A 21,513-nucleotide genomic window follows, 5' to 3' on the forward strand; every position below is an offset into this window, starting at 1 on the left:
TCCCTACACAACTCCCTTGTCCATTCGTTTCTCCTCACTGATCTCCCTCCTGACATTATCCTTGCAAACGGAACAAGTGCTTCACCTGCCCCTACACCTCCTCTCTCACTACCATTCAGGGCCCCAAACAGTCCTTCCAGGTGAGGCAACACTTCACCTGTGAGTCGGCTGGGATCATATACTGTGTCCGGTACTGCCCGACGTAGATTGGGAGACTGCTTCGTTGAGCATCTACGCTCCATCCGTCAGAAGGAGTGGGATCTCCCAGTGGGATCACCCATTCTAATTTCTCTTCCCACTCCCATTCTGATATGTCACTCCATGGCCTCCTCTACTGTCCCGATGAGGCCACACTCAGGTTGGAAAATTCCGTTTGGGTAGCCTCCAACCTGGTGGCATGAACATTCATTTCTCGAATTTCCGATAATGCTCCCCACCCTTCTCCACCATTCCCCAGCCCCTTTTCCCTCTCTCACCTTATCTCCTTGCCTACCCACCACCTCCCTCTGGTGCTCCTCCCCCTTTTCTTTCCTCCTGTCCTCTCCCATCACAAAAAAACGATGAGATAGCCTACAGAGAGGAGGTGGAAAAACTCGAGGCCTGGTGCCAGGCAAATAACCTCTTCCTTACGATCAACAAGCCGAAGGAGTCAATTATCTCTAGCCCTGTATCTCTTTCACCAATTAACTTCCCAACTCTTTACTTCATCCTCCCCACCTCCCAGTTTCACCAAGTACCTTGTGTTTTCCTCTCCCCTCCCCCCCACCTTTTAATTCCGACTCCTTGGCTTTTTTTCTCCAGTCGTGCCAAACTGGAGAGTCACCCTGAAACGTCGACTGTACTTTTTTCCATAGATGCTGCCTCCAGCATTTTATGTGTGTTGTGTTGATTGCCAGTACCTGCAGATTTTCTCTTGTTTGTGCCGCCATTTATCCAGTTTAGTTTCTGTACCAAGCAGCGCTGCAGCTTGTTAGGATGCTGTCTACTGTACATCTGTAGAATGACATACGGATTGCAAAATCCAGTTCTCTTCAGCCTCCTCCGAGAACATAGGGCATTGCTGAGCTTTCTTGGCTGTGTGGGATGTTTTCTGGGACCATGCGAGGTCGTGTGTGATGCGCACTCCCAGGAGTTTGAAACAGCTTGCAGTTTCCACTGCTATGCCACCCACATTATGGAGAGGTATGAGTGGTGTGAGTTCTTCTGAAGTCAAAAGCCACCTCCTTTGACTTGTTGACCTTAAGGAAGCGGTTATTTGCCTGGCACCAGGCCCTGAGTTATTCCACCTCCTCACTGTAGGCTATCTCACCGTTTTTGGTGATGAGCCCCACCACAGTCATGTCATCAGTGAAATTGACAATGTGATTGCTTGGGTGTTTGGCCATGTAGTCGTGTGTGAGTTGAGTGTACAGCAGTGGGCTCAGCACACAGCCCTGGGGTCATCCGTGTTGAGCATGATGGGGAGAGAAGAGCGGTTGTGCATCCTTACTATCCGAGGGCTTTGGGTTAGGAAGTTCAACACCCAGTTGCACAGTGGCGTGTTTAGACCGAGGAGAAAAAGCTTGTTCACCAAGGTCTGTGGGACAATAGTGTTGAACGCCGAACTGAAATCCAGAAACAACCTTCTGACATAAGTGTCCTTGTTTTCTAGGTGTGTCAGGGCCAGGTGCATGTCGTAGAGTTGTTCTGATGGTAATCATAATGGGGTGAGTGTCCAATTAGATTAGATTAGATTATGAGGACACGCGGTCCCCATTTATTGTCATTTAGTAATGCATGCATTAAGAAATGATACAATGTTTTTCCAGAATGATATCACGGAAACACATGACAAACTGACTTAAAAGCTAACAAAAACCACATAATTATAACATATAGTTACAACAGTGCAAACAATACCTTAATTTGATAAGAACAAACCGTGGCACAGTAAATGTCACAAAGTCTCTCAAAAGTCCCATCATCTCACGCAGACGGTAAACCTCCATCGCCGCCAACTTGCTGATGCAGCATCCTGGAAGCATCCAACCACAGTCCGACTCTGAGTCCGTCCAAAAACTCCGAGCCTCCGACCACCTCTCCGACACCGAGCACTGAGCACCAAGCACCATATCTGCTGAGCGTTCCGACCTCAGCCCTGGCAACAGGCAATACGCAAAGCCGAGGATTTGGGGCCTTCTTCTCCGGATATTTTCCATCGCGCAGTAGCAACAGCAGTGAAGCAGGCATTTCAGAAGTTACTCCAGGTGTTCCTCTGCGCTTCTCACGGCTGCCTCCATCAAATCCGGATTGTGCACAGCCCCCTAGTTACATATAATCGATACTCATTCGGAACGGCCGCGCGCGCTGTGTCGCATCGCCATCTTCTCCTCCCTCCTAGGTAAGAATAAGGTAAGAATGGATTTTTTGATATGTGCCATTATCAGCTGTTCAAAATACTTCATGATGATTTGATGAAATTGCCACAGAGCAGCAGTCGTTCAGTTCTGAAGGCGTAGAGTCCTTTAGTACAGGGATGATGGCGACTGATTTGAAGCATGTGGGGACAGCAGCCTGGATGAGTGAAGTGTTGAATATGTCTGTAAAGACATCAGTGAGCTGGTGTGCACACTCCGAGTACTCAGCCTGGGATGTTACCTGGCCCGGATGCGGAGTCCTTCTTGTGCCTGCTGCTCTTACAGACAGTGGCTGATCACCCGACGGGGGGTAACTTCTGAGGCCGGCATTGTCTTGGATGCATCAAAAAGTGCAGAAAAGTTGTTTGGAGTGTCAGGGACGAAGGTGTTACCGGTACAGTTGACATTGGTTTTTTTTGCGTAGTCAGTAATGCCCCGCCACATACAGTGGGGATCGTTATTGGACAGTTATTCCTGAATTTTGTGTGCGTAGGTGGCCTTTGCCCTCTTAATGCCTAATGCTGCTGGTTGTCCTGAGAGCATTTTTGTTACCAGACTTGAAGGCAGCATCCTAGGCTTTTAAGTAGGGAGGTCACCTCTGTGCTCAGCCAGGGCCTCTGGTTGGGATGTGAGATGATTGTTCTTGAGGTACCAATGTCATCTATGCTCTTGCAGCTGCAGCTGATGACAGATGAGGCATATTCCTCAAGGTTTGTGTCTTTTCTCTCTCTCTGGCAGTCTCTTTGAACATCTGCTAGTTAGTCAATTCAAAACAGTCTTGAAGTGTAGAGATTGCCTCATTAGGCCATACAGCGATGGTCCTCTTGAATGGTTTCCCCATTTTCAGCAGCGGTCAGTATGCTGGGATTAACACTATGGCGATGTGGTCAGAGAAGACAAGATGAGGGCATGGGATGGTTTTGCAAGTACCACGTCTGTTTGTATAAATATAGTCCAGTCTGTTTGTTCCCCTAGTGGCCATGGTAATACGTTAGTAGAATTTGGGCAAACTGCCCTGCAGGTTAACATAATTGAAGTCTCCTGCAATTATGAAGAGACTGTCCGGATGCTTGTTTTGTAGAGAGTTGATAATACTGTAAAGTTCTTGCCGTGTATCCTTGGCGTTCGTGCTTCTTGTGGGGGGGGGGGCGCGGTGGGAGATGTAGACAGTGGTGGTGATGAATACAACAGTAAACTATCTGAGCGAGTATTCACGAGGAACTCTGCAGATACTGGAAATTCAAGCAACACACATCGAAGTTGCTGGTGAACGCAGCAGGCCAGGCAGCATCTCTAGGAAGAGGTACAGTCGACGTTTCGGGCCAAGACCTGACGAAGGGTCTCGGCCCAAAATGTTGACTGTACCTCTTCCTAGATATGCTGCCTGGCCTGCTGTATTCACCAGCAACTTTGATGTGTGTTGCTTGAGCAGGTTTTCAATTGCCCCAGAACTGTGACTGCTAACTACGGGTGGGTTTGTGCATCAAACTTTGTTAATGTACACACAGATTCCGCCTCCTTTGTATTTCCCCAACAGGGAGATCCTCTCTGCGTAGGACAGTGTCATCGTGTTGAGTTGAGACGCCGAGTCGGGCCTGTTGTTGTTTAACCACAGCTTGGTGAAAACCAGAATGCAACAGTTTCTCACCTCTTTATGCACGTTCGTTCTCAGTCTCAGTGAGTCCATTACATTTTCTAATGATTGGACGTTGGCCAGGAAAAGTGATGGTACCACTTAGTCTGGTCAGGTTAGCTCTCTAGTGCCATATTTCTGCTACCCCTCACAACGGCTGCGTCTGCTGCTTCCTCAGCTGAGGTTGCTGTCGCTGGGTCTGGTGACAGTAGAATTCTAGTCTGCTCAACACCGCTACTAACTCTGCTTCCAGCAGATTAACCGTAAATTTGTCTAAGAGTTCAGTGTCGCCGTATTCGCGGAGCTTTGGATGACCGAAATCCTTGACTAAAAACTTTGAAATTATCTAAAACTTTAAAGCTAGCGTTATTGGGAGTTGGAGTAGCTGCTGCATCCCTGCACACCGCCATCCTGCATCCCTGCACACCGCCATCTTGCAATAGTGTTTACAACATTGAAAATGAACACAAGATCATACAGAGGAGTATTATTCAAGTGATTTATCCAGACGACATTATATAATGTACATAAAATATTGAAGAAGGAAACAAATTATACTGGATTTGCAAAGCATCATAATAAATAAGGTTTTAAGAAGCAGCGATTATCAAGATGCTATCACAGCTTGGGGCATTCCGGAGCTTAGAGTTCAATTCCACTGCTGTTCGGTAAGGAGTCCGTCCCTCCTCCCCGTCGAATGTGTGGGCCTTCCTCCCACAGTCCAAAGACATACCAGGTGGGTTAATTGGTCATTGTAAATTGTCGTATGATAGCTGAGGGTTAATCAGAGTTGTGGAGTTGCTGGGGCTGAATGGCTTGGAGGGCCAGAAGGGACTACTCCATACTGTACCACTAACCAGCTAAATAAACAGACAGATAAATAAATAAATAAATAAATAGAACACGGAATAGAATTAAAAAGCTCTGAATCAGAAGTTCCAGAGGCTGTATTTTGAGAATATCTCTGTTAAGCATGCCCTTGAAGAAAATTCTCTTTACAAATATAAAATATATTATATCGTCCAACAAGTCCTCAAACCAGTTATTGATTTATGATTTGTTAGTAGTGCATCTTTTGATCGCAGCAATATTAAGCACCCTTCTCACTGTTAAAATCTGCGCATAGTAATCCCAGTCTATTTCCTCTATATATGAATTGGTAGGTTGTACAATGCATTCAGTATTCAGAGCAGGTTACAGATAAATGGACAGAGCAACTTGCCTAGGTACCTGGAACATGTCCAGATTGTGTAAATTGTGATTTAATATCTGTACAGCCTGTACCATTGTAAAACAAGTAAAAGCAGGAACTGACCAATGAAACAACATAAGAGATCAGTGGAAATTTTGTATAATATATGTGATCAAGTAGCTAAAACCGTATCTTTTCCATTTTGGTGTTACTGCAACGATAGCATATTCCACAGTGTAAACCAAATTTCTCAATATGTTCACACCTTTCAGCGACTAGTAACATTAAAACACAAAGCAATAACATTAATAGATATTGCATAGAATGGAACAATGATTAGATACTTAATCATTGTTTCATTCTCTAACATTGCTTCAAATAAGATCCCCATAGAAAACCAGGCTTAGCTGGAATTTTGATTGGCAGCCATTCAATTCTACAAAAAAAATATCAAACTTGCTTGGGATATAAGCCCTTATGGTTGCTTAGCTCCTGTGATAAATGATCACGTACACATGCATTCACTATAAGTATGAGGGCAGAAATTTCCAAAGTTTTTCCCTACCAGTGCTTAATATTCCCATATTACACACATTTTACATGTTCTACTTTTAAAATAAACCCCAAAGGAATGTTATTCAAGGATGTTACAGCTTTCTGGATATGAATTTTAGTGATTGGAAATTCTGTTCTTTGAAGACCAAACAAAAAGATAAGAGTTAATGAACAGCTTCAAACGACAGCTGAGAAAAAGCATCTTATCACTGAGTATTTTAAAGAAACCAGGAGCAAGCTGGGTGTTTACCCAGGCCTTTTTAAGGCCAAAATCGTTATTTAGTTTTGATTAGAGAAAATATAAACATTGATAAGAGATATTATTATTTCAGGGTAATAATTGGGCAATTATGGAAATGAAAATAAAGAACTTACACTTGTATAGTATCATAGTTAATTAGTTTTTAATTGTAGTCATTACTATTATTGGACAAACGTAGCTGGCAGTTAGCACATTCACAAACAAAAGACAGGATAATATCTGAAGAAATTCTTTTTCTTGAGATTGATTAAAGGATATAGTCAGCCCACTGTCATTCTTCAAGTATTTTACATCCACCCAAGCAGGTAACTGAGAGTTAGCACTAGATCCTTTTTTAACGTTTAACATCTCGCTTACCACTGCAAAAAGAACCACTGCCTAGCATTTATGAGCTTAACCCAAATTATAAGGCTTTATACCACATAACTTCCTGAGGCACATTGTAGAATTCTCCAAGTGGGCTAAAAAGTTGCAGAAGACTTTACATCTGAATCAGACTTGTTTTCACATGTTGTACACATGCGTTTTCCAGCAGGGATCATCTCAAAAGTGATCAGGACCTACAAATGTGGCTGATATTTCCACTCCCTAGCCTGGGGCACTCAAGCCCAGTTGTAGGACTCCTGCTGCTCCCCTCACTGAAATTAGCAAACCACCACATAATGTCTTAAAAGTTTAATAGAAATTTTCTTCCCAAAATAAAAGCTTATAAAATGAAGGCAAGGAAGTCTGTTGTGCTGGCAGTGTGGCACTATCAGAGGAAGACAACAAGACTACTAATAGGAATTATTAATTTGGTTACCCATGCTTAAACATGTGTGTAATTTTGCTCATTTCTTGCGCCAATGATCAAAATTCGTAATGGTCCATGAACAACAAAGACTTCGCTGAATACAAAGGCACAATGTGCATTAGAACAAGCACTCGAATTTCAATGGGTGACATGGCATTCTCACTAACAAAAAGTCACCATTGTCCCTGACTTTTTAGCATGACCATGTAAAGCAGTTCTAATGTGGCTAGGAACAAGATGACAGAACTAAAGATAACTTGAAGCCAAAACACTCATCAATGTCTAACAAAGTAAACAACAACTTAATCTAGTTCCCAACAAAGGGACTTCTAAATCACTTCTCTCTTCACACCCCACCAACAATACTACTTTGAAGCTAATCATTAATCACTTCAACCTGGTTGTATTTTGAATCAGGATTTTAGCTGTTGTAAGTCATTCTGACTATTTGATTCAAAATTTATTAACTATTTGAAAATAACTGGAAACTTTTAGAGCTTTAAAAAGTACTTTTTTATCTGACCTGAGACAAATTGATTATTCACAGTATGATGTCACTCTATCTGTTCATCTTACTTTCAAACACATAGAGAATGGGCCAAATTCTCTAATTCTGCTCCTATATCTTATGGTCTTAAATTGGATAGCCCCCACAAAAATGACAACCATTCTGTGTGATTATATTACAGGCATTAACCCCGCTGACCATAAGGGTTTCCGCATGCAGATGGTGCTGACTGTAGCGTTCACTGCCAGCATCGGTTCAAGCTGGTCTGCACCAAACAAGAAATGAACTTGAGCTGGGAGAGGGAGCAGAAAGATACAATTTTTACAAGAAACCCGAATGATTTTGGCCAAATCCATTGGGAACCTTGATGAGCAAGGAAAAAAGTAGGAGACACGTCTTAAAGCAGAAATCTTATCCACTAGGATCAATAAACCCACCTGCAAATGCCACATCCCATCAACTGCATCAACAGTCTGACAGGTAAATTCACCACCCCCACTGCTCACCTACCAAAAGCCTCATGTACTTCACTGCACATCTCCTTCATACACTTAACAGAGCTTCAGCCCTCCCACCCAAACTTCATGTTTTGCAAAGGTTGGTGGGTTAATTGGTCATTGTAAGTTTCCTATATTTAGGGTAGAATTAAATCAGGGGCTACTGGGCAGCATGGATTAAAGGGCTGGAAGGGCCTGTTGCATGCTGTATGTCAATATATACAAACGTTTGTAGATACAATCAACCATAAGGGCTGAAACAGCCAGATGTTTCCTGATGGATTTCCTTCTCCCTTCAAGGTGAGATGACATACATGTGGAGGCATCAGTGTCTACCTCTCCATAATGGAGGAAAGAACAAAGCTCATTATTGCAATGTACTTACATCGCTAAGGCTATTGCTTTTGATGGGGATGAAACAATAGAAATTCAGTCTACATTCACCTCTTCCTTCTCACATCCACTTGCTTCAGAATCCACAATGCATCCCTTCATTAACACTAACTCCATTGGATCTCCCTTGTGTCTTTCTCTGTTCAGATAGTCTAAGGACAATCAAACTAGGCAATTGGTGGGGGGGGGGGTGTGCATAAAATAATCAGTGATGAAGATAGGGAGTCACTCAATTTTGCATCTATTGCTAATAGATATGATGGTGATATGTCATGCAACTGCATGGAGGTGGAATCTGTAACTACTGAGAAATAAGGAAAACAGCCAAAAGGATGGACAGTGCATTTGCCACTTCAGCAGTGAATGAGCTCACACAGAGATATAACAGGAGAGGATCGGGTGAAGACTTTGAAGAAGATGGGTATGTTCAACAAAATACACCCAGAGGCAATCCAACAACATTGAAGAATGTAAAAAACACAGTATCTGCAATAACGTGGCACATGGATTTGCACATAACTTGGAGCCCAACCTGCCTGGCATGGAAGTCAACATCAAAGTCAAGCTTATTGACATTTATACAAAGGCACAATGAAAAACTTTCTTGCAGCAGTATCATAGGCACATGACATCATTTAAGCAACATTCACAAGAAACAAGTCAAAGAAGAAGTCAAAGCTAATGTAAAAGTAAAAGAAAGGGCATACAACAAAGCAAAAATTAGTGGGAAGACAGAGGATTAGTAAGTTTTAAAAAAGCTACAGAGAACAACTAAAAAAATCATTAGAAAGGAAAAGATGAAATATGAAAGCATGCTAGCAAATAATATCAAAGTGGATAGTAAAAGTTTTTCCAAGTATGTTAAAAATAAAAATGAGAGTGGATATAGGACCACTAGAAAATGAGGAAGGAGAAGTAACAACGTGGGACAAGGAGATGGCTGATGAACTAAGTGAGTATTTTGTATCAGTCTTCACTGTGGAAGACATTAGCAGTATGTGTGTGAAGGAAGAGAAGTGTGTGCAGTTACTATTGCAAGAGAGAAGGTGCTCAAAAGGCTGAAAAACCTAAAAGTACGTAAGTCACTTGGACCAGATGAACTGCACCCTAAGGTTCTGAAAGAGGTAGTGTTAGAGATGGTGGTGGCAAAGATCTTTTTGAAATGATCTTTAAAAATATCATTGGACTCTGGCATGGTGCCAGAGGAGCCGAAAATTGCAAACGTTACTCCACTCTTTAAGAAAGGAGGAAGGCAGCAGAAAGGAAATTATAGACCAGTTAGCCTGACCTCAGTGGTTGGGAAGATGTTAGAGTCAATTGTTAAGGACGAAGTGATGGAGTACTTGGTGACACAGGATAAAATGGTACAAAGTCAGCATGGTTTCCTTCAGGGAAAGTCTTGCCTGATGAACCTGTTCGAATTCTTAAAGGAGATTACAAGTAGGATAGATAAAGGGGATACACTGGATGTTGTATATTTGGACTTTCAGAAGGACTTTGACAATGTGCCACACATGAGGCTGCTTACCAAGTTAAGAGCCCATGCTATTACAGGAAAGTTACTAACATGTTTAGACCATTGGCTGATTGGTAGGAGGCTGTGAGTGGGAATAAAAGGATCCTTTTCTGGTTGGCTGCCAGTGACTAGTGGTGTTCTGCAGGGGTCAATGTTGGGATCACTTCTTTTTATGCTGCATATTAATGAATTAGTTGATGGAATAGATGGCTTTGTTGCCAAGTTTGCAGATAATAGATGTAGAACGATTTAAAACAGATTAGGAGAATGGGCAAGAATGTGGCAAATATGTGAAAGTGTGAAACGGAAGCACCTCTTTCTCCCTTATTGTGGGGGGGAGAGTGAGAGTGAGAGTGAAAGAGAGATATATCAAATACCAGGTGAACAAGTAGTCTTTGGAGTACTGCAAGTCTGTGTCTTTGCTGTTGCTTCGCTGCATGCTTGAGTGCTCGGTGGTGGGTGCTGATGCTTTTTTTTGCTGGTGGGGGGAGGGGGGATCGTTGCTTGCAGCCGCTTACGCGCTGGAGGGATGGAAGCTCGGGGGGGGGGGCTTTGGGGTTTTAACATTCAACTATCATTCATTCTTTGGAGGTACTCCTCTGTTTCTCGTGGATGGTTGCGAACAAAAAGCATTTCAGGATGTATATTGTATACATTTCTCTGAAATGTACAAGAACTCTGCTGGTTTCAAGATACTGCTCATCGCTAAGTGGAGTTTGTGACTGTTAGATGCAGACCATTTTATTTACCACGGGAATTCACCACTGCTCTTATAGTCTGTGTCTACATTCCCCCCAGCGCTAATGCTAAGGAGGCGCTCTATGAAATGTATGGGGCTATTAGCAAACGCAGAACGCACACCCTGATGGACTGTTTATTGTCGCCAGAGATTTTAACCATGCGAACCTTAAGTTAGTGCTCCCCAGATTCCATCAGAACGTGGACTTTACAACGAGAGGGAGAACAAGTTGGACCTTGTCTATACAAACATTCCTGACGTGTACCAGGCAGAGCCCCGTCCCCACCTCGGTTACTCAGACGACATCTCCATTATGCTAATCCCAGCATACAGACTGCTCGTCAGGCGCTCCAGACCAGTTCAGAAGCGGGTGAAAACCTGGCCAGCAGGAGCCATCTCTGCTCTTCAAGACTGCTTTGAGCACACTGACTGGCACATGTTCAGGAAGGCTGGAACCAATGGTGACTCTACCAACTTAGAGGAGTACACGGCATCAGTGACTAGCTATATCAGCAAGTGCATCGATGACGTCACTGTGGCTAAGACCATCAATACACGTGCTAACCAGAAATGGAGACCACATCCAGTGCTGCTGGCAGATCATCAACTCGGTGAAAGACGCTCTTTGGTCGACCCGAAACTTGATGATCTACCAGCACAGGGAGATGTCTGTGGGAGAATGCTGCCAACTGGCACATTCTCGGCTGCAGGACTACGTGCTGAAGCTTGGTGCAGCCACCGCAAGGGCTCAGTGGGGAAGGACCACAGTTTAGCGTTCTTCTCCCGTGGGAGTGGGAGGGGTTGGTGTGGAAAGGTGAAACAACAGAGTGCCACGTGGGTGGCTAAAAGAGTGGAAATGTATAGACCGTAATAGAAACATCTGTAAAGGATTGACAGAAATTGAATGGTTTAATGTACATAATGTTATTTTTGAATGAAGTATATTTTGGTAAAAAAAACAGAAGCCATGGATGACCAAGGAGGTGCGTGCGCTGCTCAGGACTCGTGACTCCACCATCAGAACGACAAAGCGTGCACACGCCCAGTGAATCCACAGCCACTTCCAGGACAGCAGCGACACGTGGTGCATGTGGAAGGGCATTCAGGACATCACCAACGACAAGACAACATCACCTGTCTGTGCTGGTGATGCCTCCCTCCCAGATGCGTTGAATAACTTCTACGCTCATTTTGAGGTGGAAAATGACGTGGTGGCGAGGAAGACCACCCCTCTTCCTAACAACCAGGTGCTGTGTCTTACCGTGGCCGATGTGAGGAGAACCCTGTGCAGGGTCAACCCACAGAAGGCTGCTGGACCAGACAATATTCCTGGCAGAGTGTTTAGAGGATGTGCAGACCAGCTAGCTGAGATTCTCACTGACATCTTCAACATCTCCCTGAGCAGCGCCATCATTCCTACATGCTTCAAGGCCACCACCATCGTCCCCGTGCCGAAGAAGTCTTCAGTGTCCTGCCTCAACGACTACCGTCCTGTTGCTCTCACGTCCATCATCATGAAGTGTTTTGAGAGGCTCATCATGAGGCACATCAAGACCCTGCTGCCCCCCTCACTGGAACCCCTGCAGTTCGCATACTATCCCAACCGTTCAACAGACAACGCCATTGCCATCACCCTCCACCTGGCTCTCACCCACCTGGACAAAAAAGACTCGTACATTCGAATGCTGTTCATAGACTTCAGTTCAGCATTCAACACAATCATTCCTCAGAAACTTATTGGAAAGCTGAGCCTACTGGGCCCGAACACCTCCATCTGCAGCTGGATCCTAGACTTCCTGACTGGGAGACCTCAGTCAGTCTGGATTGGAAGCAGCATCTCCAACACCATCACAATGAGCACAGGGGCCCCCCAGGGCTGTGTGCTCAGTCCACTGCTGTTCACTCTACCGACCCATGGCTGTGCTGCAACACACAACTCGAACCACATTAAGTTCGCCAACGACGCGACCGTGGTGGGTCTCATCAGCAAGAACGATAAGTCAGCATACAAAGAGGAGGTGCAGCGGCTAACAGACTGGTGCCGAGCCAGCAACCTGTCTCTGAATGCGAACAAAAGAGATGGTTGTTGACTTCAGGAGGACACGGAGCGACCAATCTCCGCTGAACATCAACGACTCCTCTGTAGAGATCGTTAAGAGCACCAAATTTCTTGGTGTTCACTTGGTGGAGAATCTCTCCTGGTCCCTCAACACCAGCTCCATAGCAAAGAAAGCCCAGCAGTGTCTCTACTTTCTGCGAAGGCTGAGAAAAGTCCATCTCCTATTCCCCATCCTCACCACATTCTACAGAGGTTGTATTGAGAGCATCCTGAACAGCTGCGTCATTGCCTGGTTCGGAAGTTGCACCATCCTGGATCGTAAGACCCTGCAGCGGATAGTGAGGTCAGCTGAGATGATCATCAGGGTTTCTCTTCCCGCCATTACAAACATTTACACCACAAGCTGCATCCGTAAAGCAAACAGCATTATGAAGGACCCCACACACCCCTCATACAAACTCTTCTCCCTCCTGCCATCTGGCAAAAGGCACCGAAGCACTCGGGCTCTCACTACCAGACTATGTAACAGTTTCTTCCCCCAAGCCATCAGACTCCTCAATACCCAGAGCCTAGACTGACACCAAGCTACTGTCCTCTATTGTGCACTTTATGCAGTCCTGGGTAGGTCTGTAGTCTGGTGTAGTTTTTGTTTTGCCTTACGTAGTTCAGTGTAATTTTTGTATTGTTCATGTTGCACCAAGGTCCTGAAAAACGTTGTCTCGTTTTTACTGTACCAGCAGTTATGGTCGAAATGACAATAAAAAGTGACGACTTGACTTGACATTAAATGCACCTTTGAAACCTTTGAAATGAAATACAATGTTGGAAAATGCATGGTCATGCAATTTGGTAGTAGAAATAAATGTGTTATTTTCTAAATGGGGAAAAAATCTGAAAATCTGAGATGCAAAGGTACTTGAGAGTTCTTGTGCAAAACACTCTAAAAGTTATCTTGCAGGTTAAGTCGGTCGTGAGGAAGGCAAATGCCATGTTAACATTCATTTCAAGAGGTCCAGAGTACAAGAGCAAGGATGTGATGCTGAGGCTTTATAAGGAACTGGTGAGGCCTCACCTTGAGTATTGTGAACAGTTTTGGGCCCCTCAGCTTAGAAAAGATGTGCTGGCCTTGGAAAGGATCCACAGGAGGTTCACAAGGATGATTCCAGGAATGAAAGGGTTATCATACTAGGAACATTTGATTTCTCTGGGTCTGTACTTGCTGTAATTCAGAAGGATGGGGGGGGGTGCGGATCTCATTGAAACCTTTCAAATGTTGAAAGGCCAAGGACAGAGTAGATGCAGAAAGGATGATTCCCATGATGGGACAGCCTAGAACTAGAAGGCAGAGCCTCAGGATAGAGGGGTGCCCTTTCCAAACAGAGATGCAGAGAAATTTCTTTAGCCAAAGGGTGGTGAACTTGTTGCCACAGGCAGCAGTGGAGGCCAGGTCATTGGGAGTATTTAAGGCAGAGATTGATAGGTTCTTGATTGGACACAGCATCAAAGGTTATGGGGGAGAAGGCTGGGAACTGAGGTTGTGGAGGAGAAAGAAAAAGAATCAACCATGATTGAATGGTGGAGCAGACTTGATGGGCCAAATGGCCTGATTCTGCTGCTATGTCTTACGGTCTTATGGATAAAAATTAAAATTATACACAATTTTTACAACAAAGAACACAATTAGAACAAAGAAACAATGTCTATTTTAGTGCAAAGTGATTAAAGTGGGCGTAAGTGTTGTTAAACTGTAGTGATTGGGATCTTGCTCATTGGTTCAGGTACCCAATGGCTGAAAGGACATAATGAATTGAATTGTCTTTATTTCTTACATCCCTCACATACATGAGGAGTAAAAATCTTTATGTTATGTCTCCGTTTTTGAACTTGATGCTGTGGGACTTCTGGGTTCTGTACCTCCTATACAATGGTAGCTATGAAAAGATGTTATAGATCTTTGATGAGAGACATTGACTTTTTGAGGCTGTATAATATCAATGGTGGGGAGTGATGTCTCCATGATGTGTTGGGTAGAGTTTACTGCTCTCTGCAACTTCTTACATTCCCACCATGATGAAGCCAAGTCAGAGGTTTTCCACAGTACTGAAAGTTTGTAGGAATTAAGAGTGTTTGGTGACAAGCCAAACCTCCTAAGAAAGTACAGATGCTGTCATGCATTCCCTATGATTGTATCAATGTCCTGCCCAGGTCCAAGACAGGTCATCCATTATGCGAATGACCAGGTATTTTAAGTAGATGACTCTCTCCACTGCAGATCCCCCAATGTAGTAAGGTGTTTGTTCACCATCCTTCCCCTTCCAGCAGTCAACAATTAGCACTTTATTTTTGTTGATGTGAGTGGCATCTACTAAACCAGCAGGCCAACTGTATTTGTACACTTGGGAGTGTCGCAACTTCCATTGCAGAACAGTGTCTTAGCTCTACAGTAGTAGGTCAAGTTGTTGTAAGGTCACTTGACAACCTAGCAAGTTCATATTGTTTTCATGCCCGTGGTATAAAATTACTACCCCACAACCATTAGCCTCTTGAACAAAGGGGATAACTACACTCACTTGAACATCCACTGAGATGTTTCCACAACCAATAATCTGACTTTAAGGATTCAACATCTATTTATCTCATCATCTGGTTCTTTATTGCCATTTATTTATATTTGCATTTGCACAGTTTGTTGTCTTTTGCACTCTGGTTGATCATTCACTGATCTTGTTATAATTACTACTCTACAGATTTGCTGAGTATGGCCGTAGGAAAATGTATCTCAGGATTGTATATGGTGGCATATATGCACTTTGATAATAAAATTTACTTTGATCTTTGAACTCTTGACAGATAAATTTCCAAAGCGGCTTTCAGTGAGCACCTTCAATATCCCAATAATGAAGGGCAAGTCTGTTGAATAATGTAAGTTCAGGTTAGAAGAAGGCATTGTCTGAAGTGTAGCATGGTATCACATTAGCACAGTATGCTGTAGTGATCTCTGCTCTGCATATGTGTACAATAATGCCTTCAACCCAAGAAATCTGTGAAAATTAGCATTGTGAATGCCGACATGCATGTCATTTTGGTCACCAATAAGTAGAGAACCTTATGTTGCAGTCACAATCATAACAAATATTTATTTTTTAATTAACTCTGAGAATTTAACACTTTGACTATATGAAGCTAACAATTCAACGATCTATCTTTATGAAGAACCATGTATGTTTTTAATATCCTTTTGCAAGTAAAGGCCTCTTTAAATCATTTCTGGCCTTCAGCTTCACTTCCACGGGGAAACTGGAGTAGATTCTGTTAAACGCTGCTTTGAACTTACATCTGGAATTGGCAGAGCCCCCAGAAGATCTAAATTGGGCTCACCCTCAAATTCCGGCTCTGGTAAGTCAGATCCATAGCTTCAGCAATGCAGTATAATCAACAACCCCTTTGTTGCATACTTTTTGAAATCACTGCTGAGCACCATTTTATCAAAATGTTGACAAATCAAAAGACACCATATAATTAAAGGCAAACAGTATTTTGTTTTTTTTTAATCAATAGTTATAAATTTATTCCAAAATGACCTCTAACAATTTTTACAACAAAACTTATTTCAGAACAAATGTGAGTTTATTCTGTTTTGAGTGAGTTCCCTCAGTATAAAAAGCCTTTAAATCACATTGACTCAAACTCTCTAGTATGTGCTTCACTTTGTATGCGCAGGGAGACAATAGTGAGCACAGCAGGGCTCAGGCCTGATGTTTTTGTATTTCCTTGTGATCTCTGAACCAGTGCCCCTTTGTATACTGGGACCCACAAGCAAATCGAAATTACTTGAATTCACTCACTTTTCAAGTCTAAGACAGTGACTGATTTTGACTAGTTACTTCAAATGTACCAAAGGCAAAAAGCATTAACACACTATAGTTCTGGAGCTTTGCATTTTTTTTGGGATTCTGCCAGGACTAGTTTGACATTCCATTCACTGCAAACTGTGTGCTGGAAAGTGCACGCCTTGCAGATTCAAATTGCATAGGGCCACGAACAGAAGAGAAGAAAAGTAGATAAATAATTTCTTCAGCATTTCGTACCTTTGAGAGTTCTTGCCCTGGACCACACTTTTTGCAGGCCACACAGTTCCCAGCCTCGTCCCTGTACTCCTGCTCCTGGCAGTCTCCCGTTTCGCCTGCTGTTCCTAGTACCTAATGAAGATAGTTAACATTTATTGAGCAAATCCAGTTCCAATCTTTCACTTATGTTGGAAGAACTAAATGTTGGTGAAGAGTAAGTGAATAATTGAAATTTCTTTGTGCATTCAGTGCCTGCAGAGCAATATCAAAAAAAAGATGTTGATAAATCCAATGCGTCATTACTCTAGACTAAATGGGCATATTTAGGAATCAAACACAGATAAGCCTTAAGGAAGGTCTGTTTGAACTTAGAACGACAAACAAATGACATCTGCTGTTCCACACATGCTATCTAAATAGTTCTAACAGCTTGTTTTCGAATTTTCAGCACCGATGTATTCCCATGTCTGGTGTTGCATTAATTCCACTACAAGTTTCCTTGTTATGTAGGTTCCACATTGCCAGACAATGCTTATGGCAAATTAATGGGAGTCTACATTTGATATGTGCCTTCCCATTTTGGTGCTGGTGAATGTCTGGTGTTGCATAGGTTTTACACTGGCACTCCAATTACAGACAAAGCTTATGGAAAACCATCTGGAGTCTATGTTTGATCTGTGACTTTAGGACATTGCAAGGCTGGCAACAATTTTCCTTGTTTTGTCATCTGATCTATCTTCTAGCACGGCTTGATGTCAAGGACTGTAAGGATTGGCATGGAGTAACGGTGAGGACATTAAACTTTGCTGCAGGACCCAGAATAAACCAAACCCATTGAGAAGATAACACTATACAAACAGTGTGGACTTTGATATTGCAGTCATCTCCGACAAAAGTCATTTTACTTTTGGAACATCTGGCATTCATGAAATGATATCAACTTAAACCTCAAATTTAGTATTAGACAATAACTGTTAGACATTCCTGCATTTTACTCTGGTACTCTGGTAATTCACGGTTGACCCTGGTTTAATTGAATTCAAGTATCTTAAAACAGCTGTGGGAATACTTGGCTAAAGAAAGATGGCAGTGTAAACATTAATATAAAACCATCCTCCTAAAATTTGGATATAAATAAAAAAGAGATAAGGAATGAAAAATATGAAAAGCCCTTTAAAATTAATTCAAGGAGACAAAATAAATGAAGGCTTATTCACAAACATTTGCTAATTGAAGTGTACTGCTGTTATACATTGCAATATATGAAAAGGGATTAGACTGACACTACAAGGAAGACCCCTACCTAAGCATCCATTTTTAGCAGTTCCCTCCCTATTTTGCATCATTAAAAGGTTGTTTATTTATATTTTACAACTGGACTTGACACAAATAGCACAAACTACCAGATCATGCATTAAAATACATAATGGACATATCTGCAGAATGGAATGGTCGGATGAAGAAAAATAGCAACAAGAGAGAAAGGGGTGAAAGATGTTAATTCAGGCAGACTCCAAGTTACGTAAGGGGTCTTTTCCTCAGAACTGACTGTAAGCCAATTTTTCCATAATCAGAAACACCCATATTCTATAGCTAGCCATATCATATTGCTCTATATACACTTGCTATAATTTTTTAATTTCATTAAATAATTTCTCTAACACTACTTATAATTAAACTAATGGAATATATACTGCTTCCATTCATTAATGAATACCATGAAACATTTGATAATGATAACTATTATTATTACCACCACCATTTAAAATACTTCATAAACGTATGGAAAACTTTCCATGTAAGTGATTTTGTTCTAACTCAAGTCAATCAGGATCTGGAGAGCTCCAAAGACACAAGACAAGGTAGAAAGAGACTGATGTGATGCACAAGGTTCATGTATGAATTGTCCAATTTGAGAAACAACATGGACTAATTATTGATTCACCTTTGAGTCAGACAGCTACCTAGTGCAGTTAATCACAATTCAACTAAAATTGGAGGTTTCTAATTCAGTGAGGATCAGACCAGACCAGCCTAGCAAGTGTCCTGACTGATGTCAGGTACATCAGATTCTCATGAAGACTTTACAATGAAATAAAAAGGGAATCTTTTTCTCTGAAAGTTGTTGTGTTACATAGATTTCCCATATTTTGTATGCTTTTGTTCAATAGATTGAGAAAAGTGTCTAAGCTGTTTCACTGCAATTCATATATTGTCTAGAGATTTAAAACAAAGGCAAACACTATTCTGGGTAATTTATAATTACAAACAACTCATGTCAGCCACTAGAAGGGCCAAGCTGCCAAAATCTGATAAAGAGTTAGGTTATCGTAAGTCTGGTATTACACAATATGCCATATTCCTTTTTTTGCTCAATATATATCAGGTAACCTTCACCTTGACTTTCCTGAATATGCAAAAATTCTAGAAAAATATGTTAATTAAATTATCCATTTAAAGGCTTAACTGTAATTCATCATTTTGTAAAGATTATTTTGGGCAAACTAGTTAGACAGAATATTTTGAAAAATAATGGTACATGCAAAAGAAATGCAACATACATTTTAGATAGACTGCAGGTATTGAAAATTATAACATGACGCCTTCATGTTTTGTACTATCTGGGACTATTTTAAAGAGCTGGCAGCAATTTGCACTACTTTCTAAATGTTTTTGTATTTGCAAAATTGTGTACGTTCTCATTTTCCGAATTATGTGAAATATAAATGTGTGATGATAAAATGCACCTCTATCAAACTGCTCACCAACACAAAATACATAAAGATAATTTGGGAGTCTTATGATATTTGCATTACTTCCTGCAATGACGCACTGCAGTTTGCTGCAAAGACTTTTTCAAGGACTGGTACAGAAGAAGCTCCTTACCAGACAAAACAAAGCGATCAGCAGGTGTAGCAAAATGCCTTTATGTTTGTGGTCCATCCCGACTGCTCTTCGTGCCGCATCAAGAATATGCACCGAGATATGCCTCGGCTGTCCTGCCAAAAAGTAGATCTGGAAAATAAAAGACCTCGGTAAATTCCAGGTAGACAAACCATCCAACCGACCACCGGCGTATCAAGCCACTCAGCTGGAGTGATAAATACACTCCCCCGCAGGATGTTCCAAATAGATGATTGCATTCCTGCAAGTTGTGGTTCAAACATGTTTTAATTCTTCAATATCAGAATTGTTCGTGAGTTGTCGTTAATATTACACTACACAAAAATATTCTGCCGACATAAATGAGCATAACCTGATAAACATGAGCGTCTCCTTACTCAGCAGAAGTTTGTATTCCCCACAAATTCTGCCTTTGATCCAATTTCCCGCTTCTCTTTGCGCTCTTAGGTGTATTTTTAACCACAGTTTGTGAGGCGAATTGAGATTTTGCACCTTTGCAGCAGGAGACCCGGCGCTGGGTGAAGGAATATCCGCGCGGACAGCTCGGTTTGTGGCTTATTGGCGGTTCACGGCAGCGCAGAGGGGGTCGGTTCGGGGTCGCCTGGCTCCCGATACGCCAGCGAGTGGCCGGGGACCTGGAACGGGACAGCTGGCGACTGCAGCCGGCTTTATCCGAAGCCTACGGCAAAGCGTGTTCTCTGGTAGGGACAGGGCGAGTTATTTTTTTTAAAAAGGAGAAAGATATTAATGATGCGGTTGATAATTGCCTCTGGGTCGTAACAGCATGGAGTGAAAACGCTCCCCGTCCGGTCCTCAACCACAAGAGAAAGGAGCGGCATTTATACAGCTACGAAATATTTAGTTTCCCTGGGGATACTAATGTTTAATCGATGCGCGCAGTCGCTAGAGGCATCGATGACAAAGGGTGATCGTGTGGTGAGGCGAATGGCGAAGTTCGGAGCGGCTGAGCGTGACCGGCGAGCTCCCTGCGCTGGGTGACTGCCCTCGACCAGTCCCGCTCACCAAAGTAACAGGCATTTTCCTGCGTGTGCACGAACTGCTCTCCGCGCACGTCCCAGTGTGTGTTTTCAGTTTTCTTCAAACTGGTCTGTTGTCGCCAAAGTTCAATCGACTATCAAAGGAGAAAGAGTGCCCTCGCTTTGTGGACAATTAAACCCAGCGCATGTTTCTTCCCACTGTTTTACCTGCGTCCGACTCGCCCCCATCTTCTTTCCCAGTTGGTTTCCTTTGCTTTCACTGTTTTACAATGTAAAGATTCCCGCTTCACCCCCAACCCCCACCCCACAAACTTGCCGAGCTCGGAGCCGCAAAGCCCTTTCCCGTCGGATCGCCCACTCAGTGAAAGCAGTTACTTCAAAGGAGCAGCCCGGCCAGCAGGCTCTCGTAATCTGATCGGAGATCAGCGCGCGATCAAAGGCTGCCGTGAACCCGGAGCATTTAAACAGGTTCAGCACCTACCGCGATGGGTTGCACTCTCTCTTTAATGTGGTGTCTACCTCGAAAACCTTTTTTTTCAGATCCGATTGCTTTTCTTACATCCAGCAGTCCGGAGGGAAAAAAAAGCGAGCGAGCTCTGCCAGACTTCCTGCGCAGTGTGATGTTTTATCTGGGTCTGATCGCTAGGCTGTGGAGTGTTTGTAACTGTGTGAAGTACTTCTCAGCGCCAGGGGTTACAGTCTATCCCTTTCATCTCGGTCTTCAAATCCCATGACATCATCTAAACTTCAGACTGCAAAGCGGATTGGCTGGGAATGAGGCATCCTGGGGAAAGTTGGTAATAGTATAGAACAAAACTTTAATCCTTCTTCAGGCTGGCTTTAAACACATGTCTGCTTAAATTAAGAACGTAATCCTGACAAAGATACGGGCAACCACAACGAGATGCCGTTTGTCGTTTATTGTCAATACATGCGCCATCGAGGTGATACAATAAATTTCTGCATTGACATGTACAATGATAGCAAAAATTTTATTAAAA

The 21,513-nt window shown here is 42.8% G+C and overlaps 1 protein-coding gene across 7 annotated transcripts in view; it reads right to left on the bottom strand.

Moving 5' to 3' along the window:
* Positions 1 to 21,224, bottom strand: part of tnfrsf19 (tumor necrosis factor receptor superfamily, member 19) — an 89,693-nt gene extending 68,469 nt beyond the window's left edge. Inside the window, exons 1-3 of one of the 7 annotated variants that reach the window (XM_072264311.1) lie at positions 21,072 to 21,224; positions 19,497 to 19,625; positions 16,632 to 16,742 (exon numbers count right to left, since the gene is read on the bottom strand). In XM_072264311.1, coding sequence (XP_072120412.1) covers positions 16,632 to 16,742; positions 19,497 to 19,553 — 168 coding nt within the window. In that variant the 5' untranslated portion in view covers positions 19,554 to 19,625; positions 21,072 to 21,224. Of the gene's footprint in view, positions 1 to 16,631; positions 16,743 to 19,496; positions 19,626 to 19,891; positions 19,915 to 20,006; positions 20,176 to 20,281; positions 20,390 to 20,993 lie in introns of those variants that run through there. The other 6 variants (XM_072264309.1, XM_072264310.1, XM_072264308.1 and 3 more) reach the window with 6 other exon arrangements.
* Between the last annotated feature and the right edge of the window lie 289 nt (positions 21,225 to 21,513).

This window comes from Mobula birostris, chromosome 7 (genome assembly GCF_030028105.1).
Source record: "Mobula birostris isolate sMobBir1 chromosome 7, sMobBir1.hap1, whole genome shotgun sequence".
Classification (NCBI taxonomy): domain Eukaryota; kingdom Metazoa; phylum Chordata; class Chondrichthyes; order Myliobatiformes; family Myliobatidae; genus Mobula; species Mobula birostris.